Source organism: Gobio gobio (genome assembly GCF_949357685.1).
Source record: "Gobio gobio genome assembly, chromosome: 13".
Classification (NCBI taxonomy): Eukaryota; Metazoa; Chordata; class Actinopteri; order Cypriniformes; family Gobionidae; genus Gobio; species Gobio gobio.
In genome coordinates, this window is record NC_137106.1 from 44,684,350 (window position 1) to 44,705,141 (window position 20,792).

Below are 20,792 nucleotides of genomic sequence, written 5' to 3' on the forward strand. Positions count from 1 at the left end.
TGCATTTGTTCGCTCTGTTTTATTCATTGTTTCATGCCATGATGTCAGCAGTGCCCTGCAATTTTATGTTTTATTTAAAGAATGTTTCTAGTTGTTTTACAATTACGGGTAAACAGAGACTGCTGGGACATTTGTACCAAAAATAATGTCACACTGCAGCACTACACTGGATAAACATCTGTTGGATTTACTTTCAAACAGTTTCACTCAAATAATATTGGAGTGTTTAATACAAGATAATCCTATTTGTTTTAATTACAGCTTTGAAAAAGTCATTTCACAGTGGAATAGCTCACCCTAAAATGTATTTACTCACCCTCAAGTTGTTCCAAACCTGTATGACTTTATAGAGTTAAACTGTCACAACAAATTCATCTTGATAATGTCTGATAACTTTGATAGAAAGGTATGTAATGGATTACAATCAACCAATCAGCTGTCGGCTGTTAAATTTAACTACACAATTTACTCTAAAAAAATGGTGCTATATGGCACTAAAAGTGGTTCTTGGCTCGTAATCATAGGGGAACCACTTTTGGTGCTATATAGCACCTCAGCCCAAGAACAAGTGAAGAACCACTGAAGCACCAAGATTGGTGCTATTCAGCACTTATACCCCTTTTCCACCAGCATGAACCGGGTGCTAGTTCAGAGCTAATGCTAGTGTCGGTTCGGAGTTGGTTCAACTGACGAGTCTGAGCCACAACAGAGCCAGTCTTACGTCACTGTATACGTCTCAGCTTTCTCAGTGGGAAACACAAACACACCAGGCGTGTTCGAGATGCATCGGCGCTGCGCAGACCGATCAGCGTATGATATCAAAGTACCACTAGAGCGATTTAAAAGCATAAGGAGTCGTGTGCTCTCGTACTTTGATGTCTTACGGCGATCGGTCTACATAGTGCCGATGCATCTCGAACAAGCCTTCCATCAACAATGGCGAACGTTGTGTACTATTAATGCACATGGCTTTACGATCCTACATCGGCATTAAAACAGTGAATCCAGCGCATTCGTGCAGCTCGCCGTAATTTGTAAAGATGGAGATTACAATCGAGGAGCTATTAGCTCGATTAGCTGCCAATTAAAAAATGGCCACGGTAACCCCAGCCCCTGACGCAAGCGGTTCTTACTTCTAGACCAGCAATGTTTTGTTGACGAGAATAGTTTTTGTGCGCAAAAAAAACCTAAATAACTACTTGTATAGTGATGACCGATTTCAAAACACTGCATCATGAAGCTTCAAAGCGTTATGAATCAGTGAGTCGATTCAGCGGTTTGGATCGCCAAAGTCACATGATTTCAGCAGTTTGGCGGTTTGACACGCAATCCCGAATCATGATTCGACTCGCTGATTCATAACGCTTTGAAGCTTCATGATGCCGTGTTTTGAAATCGGTCATCACTATATAAGTCGTTATTTAGGGGGTTTTTTGCGCACAAAAACTATTCTCTGCGCTTCATAAAGTAATTGTAGAACCACTGTAGTGAGATGGACTTTGTAACAACGTCTTTAGGACCTTTTATGGGTCTTGTGTAAAGTGCATTGTGCCAATGGAGGCCTATCTGAGCCATCAGATTTCAACTAAAATATCTTCATATGTGTTCCGAAGATGAACGGATGTCTTACGGGTGTCGAACGGCATGAGGGTAAGTAATTAATGACAGAATTTTCATTTTTGGGTGAACTAACCCTTTAAGAACCACTTTTCCTGGTTCAGAACTGGTGCTTTGGGTGTCGAAAGACAAAGAACCGATTTGAAACTAGGCTCTGGCTCCGAACCAGCCCCAGCACTGCCTTGGTGGAAAAGGGGTATATGATTACAAGCCAAGAACCACTTTTAGTGCCATATAGCACCATTTTTTTAGAGTGTAGATAATACCAATTTAGGTCAAGCAATGCTTCATTGTGTTCAGACTGTGGTGCAAAAGGAGGCATTAGCAATTAAAGAAAGAACACTTCAGCAAAACATGTTCAGGTCAAAGTGTCGGAATCATTTTGGTCCCAAATTATCATCAATTTTACTGGTAGTCAGTCACTGTAGGAAGAATCTTTGGGTATAATATGTTTGCTTTATTTTGCTATCCTCACTTACATATATGAACTATAGGCCTTCATTTGTGAAAGTAAGTAATATTTTGTTAATATTGAAACCCTGTTTCATGCATAAAATAAGACGTCTGAACCGAAGAACTGTTGTTCTACGTCTGTCTGAATTCATCCATGACTGTGTGCTCTTGTGAGAGAATGCATGGACATATTGTGTGTTCGAGCGAGTGGGTGGAAGTGATGCTCGGGGTCGGAGGTTGTTCTGTTGCTGGAGCTGAGGGAATATTGAGGGTAACCTGACCCTCCTCCCATCTGTCTCCCCTGCTGCTCCCTGAGCCTCTCCGAGTACAGGTGCACACGCTCCAACACCTTCAGCTCATGCAGGTGGCCTCCGTCACACTCACATTTAATTACTGTATGTGTGTGTGTGCACTAAATCTGAACAAAACTCATTTTAGGATTTTTTGTTTGTTTTTTACTTGCCAATTGCAGGACACAGTGAAATCATGAGCTGAATATAATGTGCACGGAGGACTAATTAGTTTGTTGAAACAATCTGATGCTCATTTTGCAAAAGTATTCCCTTCCCCTTTAGTGAATTTGAATGCAATGCCTGATAATGCATTAATTTTTTTTTTTATCTGTATCAGCTTATTTTATCTGATTCTTTCAGCAACATATTGTGTAAATGGAGCGCAAGTTGCTTCTGTACAGCACTTTTTCTAGATCGACAAAAAAAAATACTAATCTTACAAATGAGGCACCAATAGAAAAATGAATCAGACTCAGCTCAGAATCAATAACGGCTGTGCTGAAATGCATTACAGGGTTAATGTCCTTGTACATTTCTGAGTTCATTATTATTATTATACAGGCTGTTGTCACCCTATAAATGATTTCAGCTGGATTTAAAGTGGGCCGGCGACATTATTTCATTGATCAAGCAGAGCTTACATGGTGACTTCAGGATGACCCGACACATTTAAAATCAATACTGCTGCACTTTAAAGAACGGACAAGCGTTTAGAACAGAAACTGTAAAAGTGTGAATTGCCAGAGGTTGCATGACCCCTTTATATCATCTTATACCATCTGACACCTGTAGAAAAACACCAGGCCGCACCTTAACTGTGCCATCATTTAAGTCTGTAGATGAATAGAACATGTACGTGTGTGTATGGAGAAACTGACCCTTGAGAAGTTCAAATGAAGGGGACGAGTTGCCATCTACAGTGACTGAGCGATAGTAAAGTCCCATTTCATTCATATAAACTACTCTGTACAGGTAGCCTACACGTTATTGTCGTAGCAAATGCACGCACACAAGACTTTTCCATTTTTGAAAATATTTTATTTGAGTAGACAACATTGGACGCACATGTAAAGCGATAGGTAGCAAACATTTAGGAAAATAAGCTGTTTACGTAGAAAAAGATTGCATCTATAAGAGCTTCACGTTTCAAGGGAGCGCACAAAACCCAAGACAAGATGATCTCGACACAGGAAAAAAAAAGTCACACAATAAATTATACAAAGCCATTGAAAATAAATAAATACATAAATAAATAAAATATTACGAATAAACATATTACAATAATTTTACATCATGATAGTAAGTTGTAAGTGTGTGCCAACATTCAAAAACAATCATTACACTGAAGAGTTCTTAAGGCAGTAGTTTGATGTATTTCTCTAAAGGCATTTCTGGCTACTAAAGGGAAACTTTTCAAGATTTGTTGTAGTTGTTTTCAGTACGAAGAAAGAGAGAGAGAGAGCACATTTTCAGCCCTGTAATTCACACACTAGATTAAAGCTACAGACGTGAAACGCACAGCATGTGAATTCAAGGCAGAGGTACATGAACATATCTTAGGTCTAGGAGCTATTACATTACCATGTGTGCAAGGGTTCTAGAAAAATACCTTTGTAAGGACCAAACTAATACTTCTCTCCAGACTTTTCTAGTGTGGGATTGGATGAAGAAAATAGAGCGTTCTAAAAGGGCAGATTGGCGTCGGTTGTTCTTCAGCAGGCATTACGCACGGGCATCTGGAGAAGGATGACCTGCCTGTTCTCGGTGGGGTGGCATTTGTTGATGTGCCTGGTGAGACCCGGCGAGCTGTAGAAAGTGGCAGGGCAGAACTTGCAGGGGAACGCCTGGGAATCGTCGTGCAGGAGACGCAGGTGTCGCTCCAGAGTCGCCCGGTTGGGCAGCTTCTCTCCGCAGGCCGGACACGCGAGACAGTCCGCGGGGCTTAGATTGAGCGGTCCCGGGCTTTGGCTGTCCTCCGACGGCACGATGTCGGGGCTCTCTGCGTTGCGAAAAGCCTCTCCGAGGATCTGATTTTGGAGCGCTTGGTGTCCCAGGATGTGCTTCCTCAAGTACGCCTGGCGCTTGAATCTCTTCCCGCAGTGCTGGCAATCGTAGAGCCCGTCTTCCGAGCCGGACTCGGACAGACCCGGACTCGGGGAGTCTCTGTCGCTGGGGAACTCTGCTCGCAGGTCCTCGGGGAAAGGCTTGGCGGGTTGAAGGGGTTGTTTGGGCGCGCTCGGGACGCGCGGTTTGTGCCAGCGCCGGTGGGAGGCCAGGTTGGCCGGACAGCTGAAGACCTTCTCGCACTCGGGACACCTGTACTCCACCCGCACTATCCGGGAGCACTTGTGCTGCGCCAAAGAGAACGGGTCCGAGTATTCTTCTTTGCAAAGCTGGCAGATGAACTCTCCCAGGGGCTTGTTGGAGCTGCCCGAGGCCGCTCGGGGCTTCGGGTCCACGGGCCCCTCTTTGATTTTCAGGCCCAGCACCGGGGAAGTCGTTACCTCGTCCTCGAAGTTGAGTTTGCGTATGGCTTTGGGTTTCTTGGCGCTTTTGCCGCTTTTACGCTCGGCGGCGTCAGAGGAAGGTCTTTTGGCGCCGGGCCGGATGGCGGGGGCGTGCGCGCCGCTGGCTGTTCCGCTCCGATTGCTGTTGCTGGTGCCGATTTTCAAGTCGACCGGCGCGAACAGAAGATGATGGTCTAGGCTGGTGAACGAGGCGGCAGTCGGGAACGATTCGGCAGAGACAGGCGAGCCAAGATTGAGACTTCTCTCGAAATATTTCCTGTCATGCTCCTTGCTGATGGGCCGGGTGGGGCTGTACAGGGCTTGGTACACCACCTCCGGGTTGCCGAACTGCACCGGCTTGTGGGCCGGCACCGGCGCCTCTGCCCCGGCTGACGGTAGCGCTGAGAGGATGCTGTCCGGCTTGGAGGCGCTGGGCGCGGATGAGGACGAGGCGATCTGCGCGAAATGACATTCTGGAGCGGATCCTCCATCCTCGTCCGAGCGTATCCGGTACGAAACGAGCGCTGCTTTCTTGTTTCGTTTCACTAGGAATCCTTTGGGCATGTCGGCGGATGGATGAGGCGAGGATGACAAGGCACAAGAAGACAAGATCCAGAGCCACAAACGCGCCGTCCGCCTCCCTCCCTCTGAGAGATGCTTTTGCTTCTCAACGCATAGCTGCACTCTTTTTAAGCTGGAATGATGTTATTGTTCTCGCCCCTCGTCGCTCCATCCTCGTCCAATCAGGGACGAGCGAGGATCTCTGTGGAATTGCCCGTGGGAGGGCTGAGAGACTCGGACCGGGCGCTACAGAGCAGATGTACCTGGGCTTTATTGTAGTAACGCGCGCTGATCTCCATTCACGGTCTGATGGAGATGTGTGGAGAGGAGCGCGTGCCGCGGCTGTATAGGGGACAGAAGGAAATGTCACTCACGGCCATCATCAGAATTCCAAATGACCGACAACAAAGAAAGTTCCGTTTACAAACGAAATGTCTCAACTCAAAAGCGGACGCGTTTCTCTGTTTGATGTGTGTTTAAAAATTACATTCACAAAAAAACGGGGGGACAATTTGCAGACTTAACTGCATGTTGACATACATGTAGTTATGATATTTGTCTTACTTATTCTTAGTGCTTTTCGTATACTTTAACTGTATGTGATTACAGTTGCATTTATTACTCATATAGTCAGTGCACAATTCAAGTTTTTACCCAAGTCAATGTAGACGTAGGCCTACATCATTTCGTTTCTAGTTATTATCTAATTTTGTTTAGCTACTTCTGAAATCCGAACATGCATGTCCCAGTAAGCGCTTCCCGTGTTCCCCGAGGTTGCAGATCTGGACATTCTGGGAGATTTGTAATGCCACGCGTCTGTCTGAGGGCAGTATAAATCAGCTGGCTAACGCATGCATAAGTCATCAGAAGAAGCCCTCATCTCTGAACACAATGGCCGCGTCTGGCCAGCCGTCACAGGCTTTTTTGTCTTTGAAAAGCAAATTGACCTCTACAGGGATACACGAGCAATCTGGCCAAAAGAGAGACGCGTGCTGGACGCAATCAAAGACGAGCGCTGACCTCGAGGTCAAGCCAGGGGTCAGCCATCATTGCATTTCTTCAAACCACCATGACCGGTGACAACTCGGGACATTGGAGCTTTTGCATTGTGTAAGCCTTTCCGTCGCAGTGCAAGCTACACACATTTCCTATAAATATAATGAGCTGCGATCATGAAGAGGAACGCGTAAGTTGAGGAACGCACAGAATGTATTACCTTCACGGATAGTTGTGCTCGTTTACTTTGAAATAACATAATCATTCTGAGCCACACGAACAAAAGAAAAGGAAATACTGAGTTTCAAATGATTAAACTGCGCCTGGTTTAATTTCAATCGGTTAGTTTATTACCAACAAACGCAAAGCTTCATCGCAGCTCTTGGCTCTAAAGGGTTGATCTTATTTTTACTCTGTGAAACAGTTGCTTTAGATTCTCTTTTGCGCGCATAATTGGACAGACGTGTTGCACGGGTTTGCATTCATCCATTGTTCAGCTCATTAGCATAAAGCTGCTGTATGACCGAGTCAAATAATTGCTCAAGCATTGAGATGTGCGCCTGCCACCATTCTCCCCTGCAGTTTCAGGAATATTACAAGACTGGCGGAGTTGAACACTGTGACACGCGAGGCTGGACTGTTCTTTCATTATAATACACAGTTGCGCTGCGCTCCTCTACATCTCGCTTAAATCATCTAATATTCAACTTCATCTTAAGTTCTGATTCCTCCATCGGAACATGTTTTCCTCTGTGTTAACATTCTCTGAAGTTTGTTTGTCTAGGTCTTACCCAGCACAATGCACTTCGATGGCATTTTAATGAGATTGCGTGCGTGCGCACCGGCCGCGTGTGCGCGTGTGTTTGCTGTGTGGCGCGTGCTTGTCGCGTCTCATTTGCATACAGCTGCTCGGCTGGCGCGCGCCCCTCCCCTGCTGGCCACAAGCCCCCTCTCAATGCACAGTAAAGACTTATCAACATATTACTCTAAAACACATAACATAACAAACGCGGGCATGCGACCACATTCAACGAATTCCGCGTTGTTTACAAGCTCAGGAGTTCAAATGCAAAAGGCTTTACTCCATCTGTGTGCGCGTTGTGTTTGTGTTGTATACTTTAAAAAGGACATACAATGGATATTAATTCCTTAAACAAATAAATAAACAAATCTAAATGTTTAATGGGTTAGTGGTCTTGTTTATTTTAGGGTCATTTGCATTTGCTCCACCTACAGATTGACACATGCTATTGCACCAACCTATCAAAACGCTACTTGAGCATTTTGTTGTCAGTAAATCTTAAATCTTCTTTAAATCTGGAAAGCAAAACAGTCTGTTTCTGGCTTATGTGAAGACACATCAGATCTTCAGTCACAATGATATGCGAAGCATGTTAATATGCTATGACAAATCGTGCACACGTTTGTGTTGGTGTAGAAATATGATATTACCAATGAAACCATGAATGAAACTTGTTCTGAAGCTAAATCATTGGAGAGCTCCACTGTGACTCGATGGCTGCTGTCCATGGTTCTGAAAGCCCTTCTCTTTACACTATTCCCTCCCATTTGACACTAAATAAAGATAATGTGAGAAGAGCTTATGCCTGTCCTTTGTCAATACATGTTCCTGGATCAACATAACTGTCTGTAAATGTAGTCCTATTCCTACCTCTCCCTAAAACCAGAGGCAAATGACAACGGATAACACTGATGTTGAAGCACATAGCCCTGGATGTAAGCCAAAACTTGATATAACTTGTCACTGAAATCTGATTGGTCGGTTGAAATGTTGTTCCAGGAACATGTTGTACAGGCACAGAAATAAACGAGCCCGTGTTAAGAATGCCGAACGGCGCATTTCCCAAACAAAGCATTTCCAACATTGACACACAGCTCGTTAGCCGCCATAATTTGCATTCCCGTATAATTGTGCATCATCCTTGATTTGTATATGATCTTCCTTATTAGCCCATATAATGGGGTTAATAAGAGGCAGCTCATTGCACTTATCGTTTCTCTGCCGAGAGGAGGCAAGAACAGAGGCAGGACTTAATTAATTGTATCAGTCTTTTCATCTGCAGGAGTAGTGCTCCCACACGAACATTAATATGATTCTGCAAATGGAGGGAAGTGGTACAGCCTGGGCCAGAGACATAAAAGATTGGACTCAAATTAATTTAGGCCTAATTAGACTGTGGGCGTCAGGGAGTGGTTTGCATAATAAGACCCTGCAAATGAGATCTGACGCTTGGCTTAAGGCAATGCCTTTACATCTCGCTTAAACTAGACACGATACAGAGTTTGACCCTCGCTCAGCGCAGGTCGCTCGACACCATAGGCCGCCGTGTGGATGATGACCGGTAAAAGGATTGTCAGATGCAACATTTGCACGATATCCGCAGAGTAGCCTACTTGAATTCAAGCTCATTTCCATCTCAATAAAACAAATGAGTCAAGATGGAATCAGGGCTATTCAAATACAACGTCGTTTTTTATAGACCAAAATCAAAAGAAAGAACAGAGCCTCCGATTTTAAACAAACAACATTTCCTGATTTTTTTCATTCAACCCATTTCAAAGAAAAAGCTGAAGTGTCCGAAATCGCCCCCTATACCCTTAAATAGGGCACTCTTTGAGGGGACAGCCATTTGTAATGGTGTCCGAAACCATAGTGGACGTTATTGAGTGCACTCATTTAATCCCACAATGCACCACAATAACGAGTTTTTCCGAATTTTCCTAAGTTTCAAAGTGTTGTTAAACAGCACAAACAATACAAAAGCGGCAGCCCTTCACACTCAGTGTCCGAATTCACTCACTCGTTTGCATTCACTCCTTCAAGTAGACAATATTTGTGGAGTAATGTAGGGAATAGGAATGAGGGTATAGGGGGCGTTTTTTGGGCATAGCCATCTTCTTTTCCCCTTGTTTTTGGATCTAGAGATTCTGTACAATTTTAGAAGATCAAAAAGAGTGTAAACATATAAATCCTATATAACAGTGAAAACATGGAAACTTCCACACTTCCATGGCCACAGGGGTGTAAAATCAAGCACCTAGGCATGCAGACGCTTCTACAAACATTAGTGAAAGAATGGGTCGCTCTCAGGAGCTCAGTGAACTCAAGTGTGGTATCGTGATAGGTTGCCACCTGTGCAATAAGTCCATTCCTGAAATTACCTCACTACTAAATATTCCATCCGTCTAACTGGTATTGTAACAAAGTGGAAGCAATTGGGAACAACAGCAACTCAGCCACGAAGTGTTAGGCCACTTAAAATCACAGAGCGGGGTCAGCACATGCTGAGGCGCACAATGCACAGAAGTCGCAAACTTTCTACAGAAATGTCAAGAGCTGCAGACCGCCAAACTTCATGTGACCTTCAGATTAACTCAAGAACAGTGTGTAGAGCTTCATGGAATGGGTTTCCATGGCCGAGCAGCTCATCCAAGCCTTACATCACCAAGTGCAATGCAAAGCGTCAGATGCAGTGGTGTAAAGCACGCCGACACTGGACAATCACGAATAGACGAATCACGCTTCTCTGTCTGGCAATCCGATGGACGAATCTGGGTTTGGCGGTTGCCAGGAGACCGGTACTTGCCTGACTGAATTGTGCCAAGTGTAAAGTTTGGTGGAGGGGGGATTATGGTGTGTGTGTGTGTGGGGGGGGGGGGTGTTTTTCAGGGGTTGGGCATCACAAATCCGCTTCTAGAAGAATGGTAAAAAATTCCCATAAATACACTCCTAAACCTTGTGGAAAGCCCATCTATTCTGCACTCTATCTATCATCTATCTGTCTGTCCAGTTCAGGGGCCAGTTGCATAAACTAAGCCATTATGTTAGGAGAGTGTCTTAAGGTCTAGTATGAGCCACTAGCAGTTACTCAAGGGGCATTCAGTCTTACTTTTCGTATCAAATTAGGCCAGTCTGTGTTTTTATGTAACTGATTTAAAAAAGTTATGAACAGTTTTAAAGAAAAAAATTGATGTCTAACTTCTAAGACTAGTCTTAACGGTTTATGCAACCGGCCCCAGATCATGTTTCTGCTCTCACATGACTGAGTTCTCTATGACCACAGTACTATGACTCTTGAGGGCTGAACAGGCTGTGATCTGAGACAATCTGCGATATGCTAATTGTGTAGAAATCAATTCTCCAACACATGATGGGATCATTAATCACCAGCATTCTCTATGCGGTGCTCTCGATTCTCATTCTCTGATTTCTGCTGCCGTCCCACCGTCAATCACATGATCATCCATGATGAGCCGGTTTGGAAGGGTCTGAGAGGACTGATGGAGATTACAAGGAATGTGATTAGATAATCAAATCGAAAACCCACTGTCATTTGGCGGATGTTGTTTGTTGCAGTTCATAATCTTTTTTGAATTATGTTATATTTTATCTTATTGTGAGTTTCAAAATCACTTTATGATGAAGAATTGTGAATAACGAACAAGGACAGAACAAACTAGAAACTAAAATGCAATTTTACTTTTTGCAAAACTTAAATGACAGAATAAAGTTGATTTTTGATATTCTTGAAAATATGTGTGTGGGGATTGCATGCCGCTATGATGGCTGTTCTGGGTGGTTGTGTAGTTACTTAGCATGATAGTGGCTTACCGGTCAAAAGGTTGAAAGGTCAGCGGAGCCCACCCCCAATCTCTGCCTCAATGGGTCTATGGTGTGACAACTAACCATTGCTTATAGCCGTTCATATATCATATCTCCTTATAAATTGGCAAAACAAAGTGTAAAGTGCAATTTTTTTAAAGTTACACTTTTAGCATCTGCTTTACAAAATGTTTTCCAGCATAACTGGGCAGTTGCTTCTTTCCAAGAGAGTAACTAAAGACAAATGCTTTCAACACACACACACGCACGCGCACACACACACACACACACACACACAAAAACACTTCAAAAATAAAAAAACAGCTTTGGTTCCCAGAGGTTTACTGTAAAAAAATTCATTTTTCATTAGTTTTGCAGTTAAAAAACTTGGTAACACCTTACAATACGGTTGTATTAGTTAACAGTAGTTAATGATTTAGTTAACATGAACCATGAACAACACCTCTGTTCAGCATTAGTTAATCTTTGTTAATGTTAGTTCATAAAATTACAGCTGTTCATGATTTGTTCATGTTAGTTCACAGTACATTAACTAATGTTAACAAGATTTTAATAATGCATTAGTAAATGTTGAAATTAACATTAACAAAGATAAATAAATATAGGTCATTATTAGTTCATGTGAACTAATATAGTTAACTAATGTTAACTAATGAACCTTATTGTAAAGTGTTACCAAAAACTTATATCACATGTTAATATTTCAAACTACTGAAGTGCTAAAATCTGTTTTGTACCTTTAAAATATGACAACCGCCAAAAACACAGGTGGTAGAGAAAGCCACATAACGAATCAAAGTTCATCATACACAAGTAACTGTAAAAAAATGATAAATTAACATTAAATATATGGCAACGCTGGTTCTGGTTGCCAGTAGTTTACTGTAAACTCAAGAAAATACAGCAATGTACTGTAAAACCACAGCTGATTTTACTAAACGAAACAAGTTCATTTTCCTCAAATATTAGTTCAATTTAATTGTACTTAATAGAAAAAATTATGTGAACTGATAATGAGTAAATGTTGAACTGAAGTGCTATTTTATCAAATAAAATAAGTTTACAGTACTAATATGCTTACATTATAATATTAACATAGTATAAATATTAGTTTTAAGGCAATTTAAAGGTGCACTCTGTAACTTTTCCGTCCACTGGGGTCGCCTGTTCAACACAAAGGCGTAGTTTGATGACGCCACGTTTGAGCACAGAATCTTGGGACCAGGGCTTAAAAACGGAAAAAAATATCAATCGGTTCACTCCGAGCAGAATCGATATTATAGCGTTTCCGTTTTTGCGTTCCTCATTAAACATTACTGTTCCGAAAACGGTTTGATAAGAAAAAATACCGGTTAATAACGTTATTTTAATTTAGCCTATACTTTAAACAAATATGTATAAATAGACTTATTTTCACTCAATAATAATATAACGCATGGTAATTAAACTTGAATATTTAATTCATAACATTTTTAAAACCACAACAGAAATACAAGCATTAATTACAAAGCATATCGGACCTGTTTTAATGGAGCGTTAGACAATCGAAAGTGGCCTCTTATACCGAATTATTTTCAGAAGAGTGATGATAACATTCATTGTACATAACTTTTTTTCAACACGACTTGTTTTAAAAATTGCATGAATAAAGAATAAATAAACTGGATAACCATTGCTCTTTTAATGCACCGTCAACTGCTAATTTCAAAGCAAACACTGCGCAACACATCCTTGCATCACATAATCAAATTCAGTCAGCTAATAAAGCTTGATCATTTAATGCAATATAACATACCATTTAATATGAAGCATCAACCATCTATATAGAAAACATGAGCTGTATTGGCAATCTGAAAGACTATAGGAAAAATGTTTGATAGATGCTAGTAGCCTACTTGGATAGGCTTAAACGGAATCCATAAACTAGCCTAAATCAGTCTATTTGAGCTTAAAGTCCGTACTGCTTATGTAAACGTTCGAAAAGAATGTCCTCCAATACCTGCACATTCATTGTAGACCTCAGCGGGGAAAGAAATGTACTTGAGGCATGAAAATGCGCGCGCTACACTGACTTGCGTTACCGGTAGATTCATAGATGATGGTGCGCGGGCATTTCACTCAAGCTTGATCCGTCAACGTCACATGCTGTACTACTCATTACATGATTGGTCACTGCCAAATAAAAATATTAAAAGAACGATAAAATAACGTTATTAACCGGTTAATGGTCATTTCAAATTAACGTTTCTGTTCAGAACGATTCAAATTGATTTTGATTTCGTTTTCGTTTCTGTTCCTCTTAAAATTTTGTTCGTTTCCGGTTTTCGTTTTCGTTCCTTGAACCGGTTCAGAGCCCTGCTTGGGACATGTGGTCTTCAGCTCACAGCCGGTGGAAAAGACTCGGGCAGAAATCATGTTCATGGATGTGATTATTAACGTTACTGTAGTATGAAGCAGAGCAGGACCAAGTGCTGTGGAGCTGAGCAAGGCCGCAGGAGCGATTGTTAATGAGAAGAGCGGCGGGACTTTTATTATGACACAGTCACCAGTGCCACTTCCGCTTTTCCGGTCATGAGTATGAGGTAACGCAGCTCTGCTTATCATATTAGATACATCTGAGTGTGTTGAAAATGAAGTTTTGACGTTACTCTGTGCGTTCGCTCGGTGGCTGCTATGAGACTTGTTCACACTGCAGTGAGAGTAAAGCGTTTCTGCAGAATAAAGACGGAAACTGCAGGTAACGCAGATATGACGCAATCGACAGGCGACTCCCTCACACGTCCCGGTTCCTCGGTTAAAATAGCAATTTCTCACGATTTACAAATAGTTGGAAACATTTGGGATATTGCAAGTACTCAACTGAACAAAATATATAACACTGGCCTAGTGGTTTTTGGATATTTTACTCAAAAATTGACATAGTGCACCTTGAACTCAAGGCAATTGCTTGAGTTAAATGAGTTAACTAACTTTTAATTCAGTGCATTGGTAATATCACAGTAACACATTGTAAGCTATACAATTTAATTTACAATAATTTGCAGGGGGGAAAAAAATTATAATTTAAAGGAGCACACAGTCACACACAAATACAAAACACAATCATGATAAAACACGACACTAAATGCAATAAACATTCATTTAACAGCATACGATGTAATATAAAACCCAAATAAAAATAAAATAAAAAACTAAGAAGAAACAGTTCAAAATTTCAATGAAAAACCATCAAATGTAAAGTGTTTCACTGGGAATTCTGGGTATTTACTTCCAAAAACTGTATATTAGCAGTATTTTACTGTAAAATTACATGAAATGTCCCATTTGGTTGATTGCAGTTTTTCGCCGTATTTATACTGTTAACCAGTTAGCAGGTTTTTACTGTACAGTCTTTTACTGTTAAAATTAAGATGTTTTTTTTTTCTTTAGTCATGAAGCAAACAAAATGCAAGCCGAAGCTCCAATCACATTTTAAAGGTTACCCAGTTAATGTGATCAACACAATGGCCAATTATTTCCCCCTGTAAATGTTCTTTTGCACATAATAGGGCAATGCAAAAGGAAGGTGTATTTCACGGTCTCCCTCAGTGAGATGGAGTGGATCTCAAATGTCATGTTGAAATGTCAATGGGGGAGTGTGGCTCTGGTATTTCACATGACAGGTGGCTCGAATCTGAGGCCGCATTCCTTCAGCTTCGCCAGCAGAGGTGAAAGATGCTCTGTGACATGAGGAAAAGAATGAATGAGAAAAATAAAGAATCTTTTTTGGCATTAATGGCTCCATAAAGAACCTTTAACATCCATGGAACCTTTCCATTGCACAAAAGGTGCTTTATAGTGGAAAAATCAGATTACTAAAAGAGGTTCTGTTCACTGAAAGGTTCTTTGGGGAACCAAAAACGGTTATTCTATGCACCGAAAAAAAACCCGTAACTTTAAGAATTTAAAGTGACATTTTTGAAGTATAAAGACAAATAGCATGTAATAGTATTTCATATTATTTCCTGTAAAACATACTTTGAACATGTAAAACTCCTGAAAGCTGATTTCAACATGGCATACATTTAAATGATGAGTAAGTGCAAGTTTCAATATGATTTCACACAATGCTAATGTTTGTAAAAAGTCTCATTTGTACCTACCTTTATTTTTCCTGAATTTTGGCCGAAACATCGAAGATCACATGGATGATAAATGTACAAAGAGCAACCTCTGAGCAATGACATGTTCTTGTGTGTGAATATATTTTCTATTGAGTGATGGCAAGAAGGCGTTACGTGTTTTGATGGTCATTGTGTCTTTTCTTATTGACCCTTGTTGTTGTGTTGAAAATCTTTTTGTCTGTACTCACCCTCTCACCCACAAACCGTCTATAAGAGTGGACACCAGACGCACTATAGTGCAGTCCATCAGAGCTTCGCCCTTGGAGATATTGGCTCCTGATGTGGAATATGATTGATTTGATTGCTTGATTACAGACTCACGTTGATGCTCCAAACTTGACCCGAACCCCACTCCATTGACTCCCCCCCGATTATTAGCTGGTGCCGGACACCCATGCTGACAGCCACTGAAGGGAGAAGGCTCCTGGTCATCATCCGTCTCTGTCCGAGGGGTTTTGGCGAGGGCGTCCTGGACTGATTCTTTGGCTGTCCCTGTGAGTAATGTGAGGAGACCCTTCTGTCTCGCAGCACATGGCCAGTATGAAAAGGCCATCGGTCAAAGGGCAGAGGAGAAGGGGGTGGCTTTCTGTGTGTTGTGTTAGGATGGGCATCCTGATTAATGCTCAAACTGATCTGAACTTGCATGAGAAATAAGCCGATCTTGTGGTTTTGATCCCGTGTTCCTGTAAACGCCTTCAAAGAGAATATTTACCTGTGAATGGATCATCAGTATATCAGAGACCAGCTTCCAAGAAACTTGGAGTTTTTATTTCCTTGCCACAGTCACCTCAGACATGCTCACTAGGGTACTAAAACATATATACATATATATATATATATATATATATATATATATATATATATATATATATATATATATATATATATATATATATATATATATATATATATATATATAAACTGTTAAAATTACTTTAGAGTTTGGCGATACGACCAAAATATTTTCAACCAAAGATTCTTACCAACATTTATATCTTGTAACAGAACAATAAAAATAAATCTCTATAAATAGTAAGTGTGTGAACAAGTGACCGATTTCAGCTGAAGCTTCAGTGTCTACTTATAATGTAGGGGGCGGGGCTTTAGATTCTAGAGAGCATTTGATTGGATAGAAATCTGATGAGAAGCTGAAGTGCAGCGTGATGTCATCAAAATAATTGATCCATATTGGCGGAAGTGAGAGACTAAGTTTTGAATGCCTATATCTTCAAAATGCTAATTGTGTCATTGTTTTGGAGCGCACTAGCTTATAGATAACAGTAAGGTTAGAATATTCATACTAAAAGCCAAAAAATTCAATATTAAATCTCTTATTAGAACAAAGCTGACCAATATTTAAGTCTCTTGATAGAACATTTCTTACCAATATTTAAATCTCATAATTACCTTTGAACGCTCAGACGTGTGTCCGAATCACTGTGTCAAAGATATGCGTGTAAGATAACACGATAATACAATATACCTGTCACAACAGATCCAAATGCAGTATTTATTGAGGATAATCCAGAATCGTAATCCAAGTAACAGACAGAGGGTCAAAAACAAGACAAACAATAACAGAATCCAAGACACAGTCGCAAACGGGCTCAGAAATGCAGTGTGACGCTAACAAGACTTCACAATAAGTGACTGAATAAACAGGGCTTTTATAGACAGAGTTAACCTGGTAATGAGACACAGCTGAAAGTAATGAGTCGGGGCAATGGGTTATGGGAAATGTAGTGCACAAAGGGAAAGCAAGGTGAGTCTGGAGGTGTGCCCTCTAGTGGAGATCAAGGGCACTCCAGCAGGTGGATGTAACAATACCTACGCCAGGGTTCCTCAGATCTTGCCCTGGAGGGCCAATGCGCTGCAGAGTTTAGCTCCAACCCTGATCAAACTCACCTGTGATTTTCTAATGATCTGTGTTGTAAAAAGCGATATATACTGTAAATGAAGGTGACTTGACTTTGATTAGCATGTTCAGGTATGTTTGATTAGGGTTAGAGCTAAACTCTGCAGGAAAGTGGATCTCATGGGCCAGATTTGAGGATCCCTGACCTACACTATATTGCCAAAAGTTTTGGATGCCTGCCTTTACATGCACATGAACTTTAATGACATCCCATTCTTAATCCGTTGGTTTAATATGAAGTTGGCCCACCCTTTGCAGCTGTAACAGCTTCAACTCTTCTGGTAAGGCTTTGCACAAGGTTTCCACAGTCTGTGCTCTAATTCATCCCAAAGGTGTTCAATCGGGTTGAGGTCAGGACTCTGTGCAGGCCAGTCAAGTTCCTCCACACCAAACTCGCTCATCCATGTCTTTATGGACCTTGCTTTGTGCACTGGTGCGCAGTCATGTTGGAACAGGAAAGGGCCATCCCCAAACTGTTCCCACAAAGTTGGGAGCATGAAATTGTCCAAAATGTCTTGGTATACTGGAGCATTAAGAGTTCCTATCACCGGAACTAAGGGGCCATGCCCAACCTCTGAAAAACAATCACTCACCATAATCCCCCCTCCACCAAACTTTACACTTGGCACAATGCAGTCAGACAAGTTCGGCCATGGAAACTCATTCCATGAAGCTCTCTACGCACTGTTCTTGAGCTAATTTGAAGGTCATACGAAGTTTGGAAGTCTGTAGCTATTGATTCTGCAGAAAGTTGCCGACTTCTGTGCCTCAGTTACGTCGCTTCACTGCCATTCATAAATCTTCTTCCAAGCTTCTTCTTTATATATGCACACTTCCTTCCTTGGTTCCTTGTCACCGTCACCTCTGTTGCCTTTGTCTTGCTTATTTGGGGACACTAAATATTCAACTAAATTACTGATCCGCTTGTACACTGTAAAAAATCCAACTCACAAAAATGTAGGCTAATGATTATGTTTGAGTTAACTGGACAATTAAATGCAAAAAAGTTTGCTTAACCAGTGAAAAGAAGTTGGTTCAACAATTGTTGGACCAACCTAGTATTAATTGTAAATTCGATTTGTAATTGCAAGTTAACAAGCATACAAGTTGCAACAAGATTCATAGGCTGATTATATGTCTGTGGGAGTAAATCTTACAGGAGGTCAAAGTGCTACAATTGGTTTTAAACCTTATTCAGCTTTTCTGATTAAAACCGTGCTGGATCTTTTCTAGAATCACAATTAAATAAAGTTAATAGTATATTGCTCATATTAAACTCAGTCATAAAATCAGTGAAATAAACCACTACACAATGATTATATTCATATTCAGATGTTAGAGAAACACTAACATTAAAAAGTCGTCAAACTGCCCAACTAAAGAAAACACTGATCACCATTATGGTGACATAACAAAAATAAACAATTTTCAACACAAAAAGATAAAAACTCAATCAGCTGAACAAAAGATCTTAAATGTGACCTTACTCAGTTAATTGAGTTGAGTGAACTACTTTGTGTAAACTCAAAAACGCTCTGCAGCAAGTTGCCTTACAATTTTAAGTTATGTCAACTTTTCTTTTTTTACAGTGTATTGACACTATATGATAACTGAACTGAGCTGGATGACATCACTGTTTTCTCCAGAGCGGCTGTACAACCGAATCAAATTCTGTTGCATTATTTCCCTGTTTGACACCGTGAAGCTGCTTTGAAACAATCTGCATTGTAAAAAGCGCTATATAAATAAAGGTGACTTGACTTTTCATCTACTATATAGTAGGGAAGCATGTGATTTTGGATGCAGCAAGTGTCTTGAGACTGTAGCTTAGGACTGCACATGCTCACTGACTGGTCCAGCCTGAAATATATGTTTTTTTTAATGCTATTTGAGGACAAGATATAGCTGCCCAGAGGCGCTGCAACTGTGGTCACTATGAAGAGACGTTGCTTGAAAGGGACTTTGATATGACTTTCTGTAAAGCTGCTTTGAAACGATGAGTACTGTGGAAAGTGCAAAAAAAAAAAAAAATGACTTGACTGCACCACAAGAAATTTTGGATGAAAAATGTCTGATTCATATTCAGATTCATAGGTGTTAAACTATGTAAAGCTCTCGACCATGCCCAACAACTGTCACTGAACAAAACAGATTGGTTTAAAAATAATAATAATTAAGAAATAAGTTAATAGTTTTCTCTATTTTGGTTATTAATCTGGAGAGCCTGGTTCTTGGGTCTGGATCTGGGCCTTGAGGGGTCTGGTCTTGGTCCTTTACTCACCTTCATGACATTTCAAACCTGTATGACATTTTGCCTGCGTAGCAAAAAATAAGATATTTTTAAGAATGTTGGGATTCAAACAGTTTTGGTTACCACTGACTTTCAGTGTATGGACAAACTCTCAAAAGATCCAGAGAAGAAAGAAAACGGAGGCAGTTAATCAAAGGCCCGCTGTGGTCAGTATTGGCCTTCAGTTTTAATCACAGGAAACCGAGCAGCCTTTGTCGTTCGGGCCAGCGTAATGTACACAGTGACCTGATCCTGTGTTGACAGAGAGCCAGGTGCTCAAACACACGCAATCCATGACACGCGTCCTATATATCACAGGACAGTAATTGGGGCATTCCACCCATTTTTCAGAGCCGATTAAGTGAAATGTCACAGTATTATGAAATGCATTCTTCACAGAGAAAGATAATAGTGTTATTTATGAGCATTTTCACAAATGTGATGTGTCTGTTCCCGGGAACATTCATCCCTGTTTAATAAATACTGCAAAAAAACAAACAAACAAAAAACGTGCCTTATTTTTATCATTAGAGGGGTCATATGATGCTATTTTAACAGTTCATTATTTTCTATAGTGGGTCTAATAGAATAGGTTAACATGAATTAATGCTCAAGAAACACATAATTTTTTTATTGCAGTACCTCTATTCCCAGTCTGTCTGAAAAGCTCTGATTTCCACAAAGCACCTCCTTCTGAAAAATCCAGAGTGCTCTGATTGGCCAGCTGGCCCACTGTTTTGTGATTGGCCAAGCACCTCAAGCAAACTCCCCTTACCATAATTGTGAGCTACAGCTTTTTTTACGCTCTATGGCTACAGCTTACAGTTAATAATGCTGTCAGTATATAAAATGGATGATCAAGCAGATAGACCGTTGGAACCAACTTTGCAAGCACAACCTGAGCAGACATTTTACATTGGTTTTTATTTTGTAACTCTCTTACCTTTCAGATGCAATGTTGCAATGGTTTAAAATTGTCTTCTTCACTGTAATAACTATAAGTCCTGAAGTGACAACATAAAATACAGTTAAAAAACATACTGAGGTATTTCTAATTGAATTAGGTATAGGTACTCTTAAGTTAAGTCAAGTCACCTTCATTTATATAGCGCTTTTTGCAACACAAATTGCTTCAAAGCAGCGATCACATTCTAATAGGAAATCACTTTTTTTTTTAAAGAAAAGTTCTTGATTAATTTCTGTTGTAAAAACTGATTAGTTACTTAATTTGGTGCCATTTAAACAACACCATCTTCAATTAAAACAGAAAACCCCCAATGCGTTCCGGACCCCATCCACACGGCAACAGCTTCTGGTGGCCAGAGAATGCAAACCATGAAATAGGTTTGAAA

General features: G+C 40.8%; 1 protein-coding gene across 1 annotated transcript; it reads right to left on the reverse strand.

Annotated features, from left to right (window-relative positions):
• Nucleotides 1–4,075: 4,075 nt before the first annotated feature.
• On the reverse strand, nt 4,076–5,434 carry insm1b (insulinoma-associated 1b; the record flags this gene model as incomplete). Its single annotated transcript, XM_079832919.1, has 1 exon — nt 4,076–5,434. One exon carries the CDS (start codon nt 5,432–5,434, stop codon nt 4,076–4,078), a length of 1,359 nt encoding a protein of 452 aa, XP_079689045.1.
• Nucleotides 5,435–20,792: the final 15,358 nt, after the last annotated feature.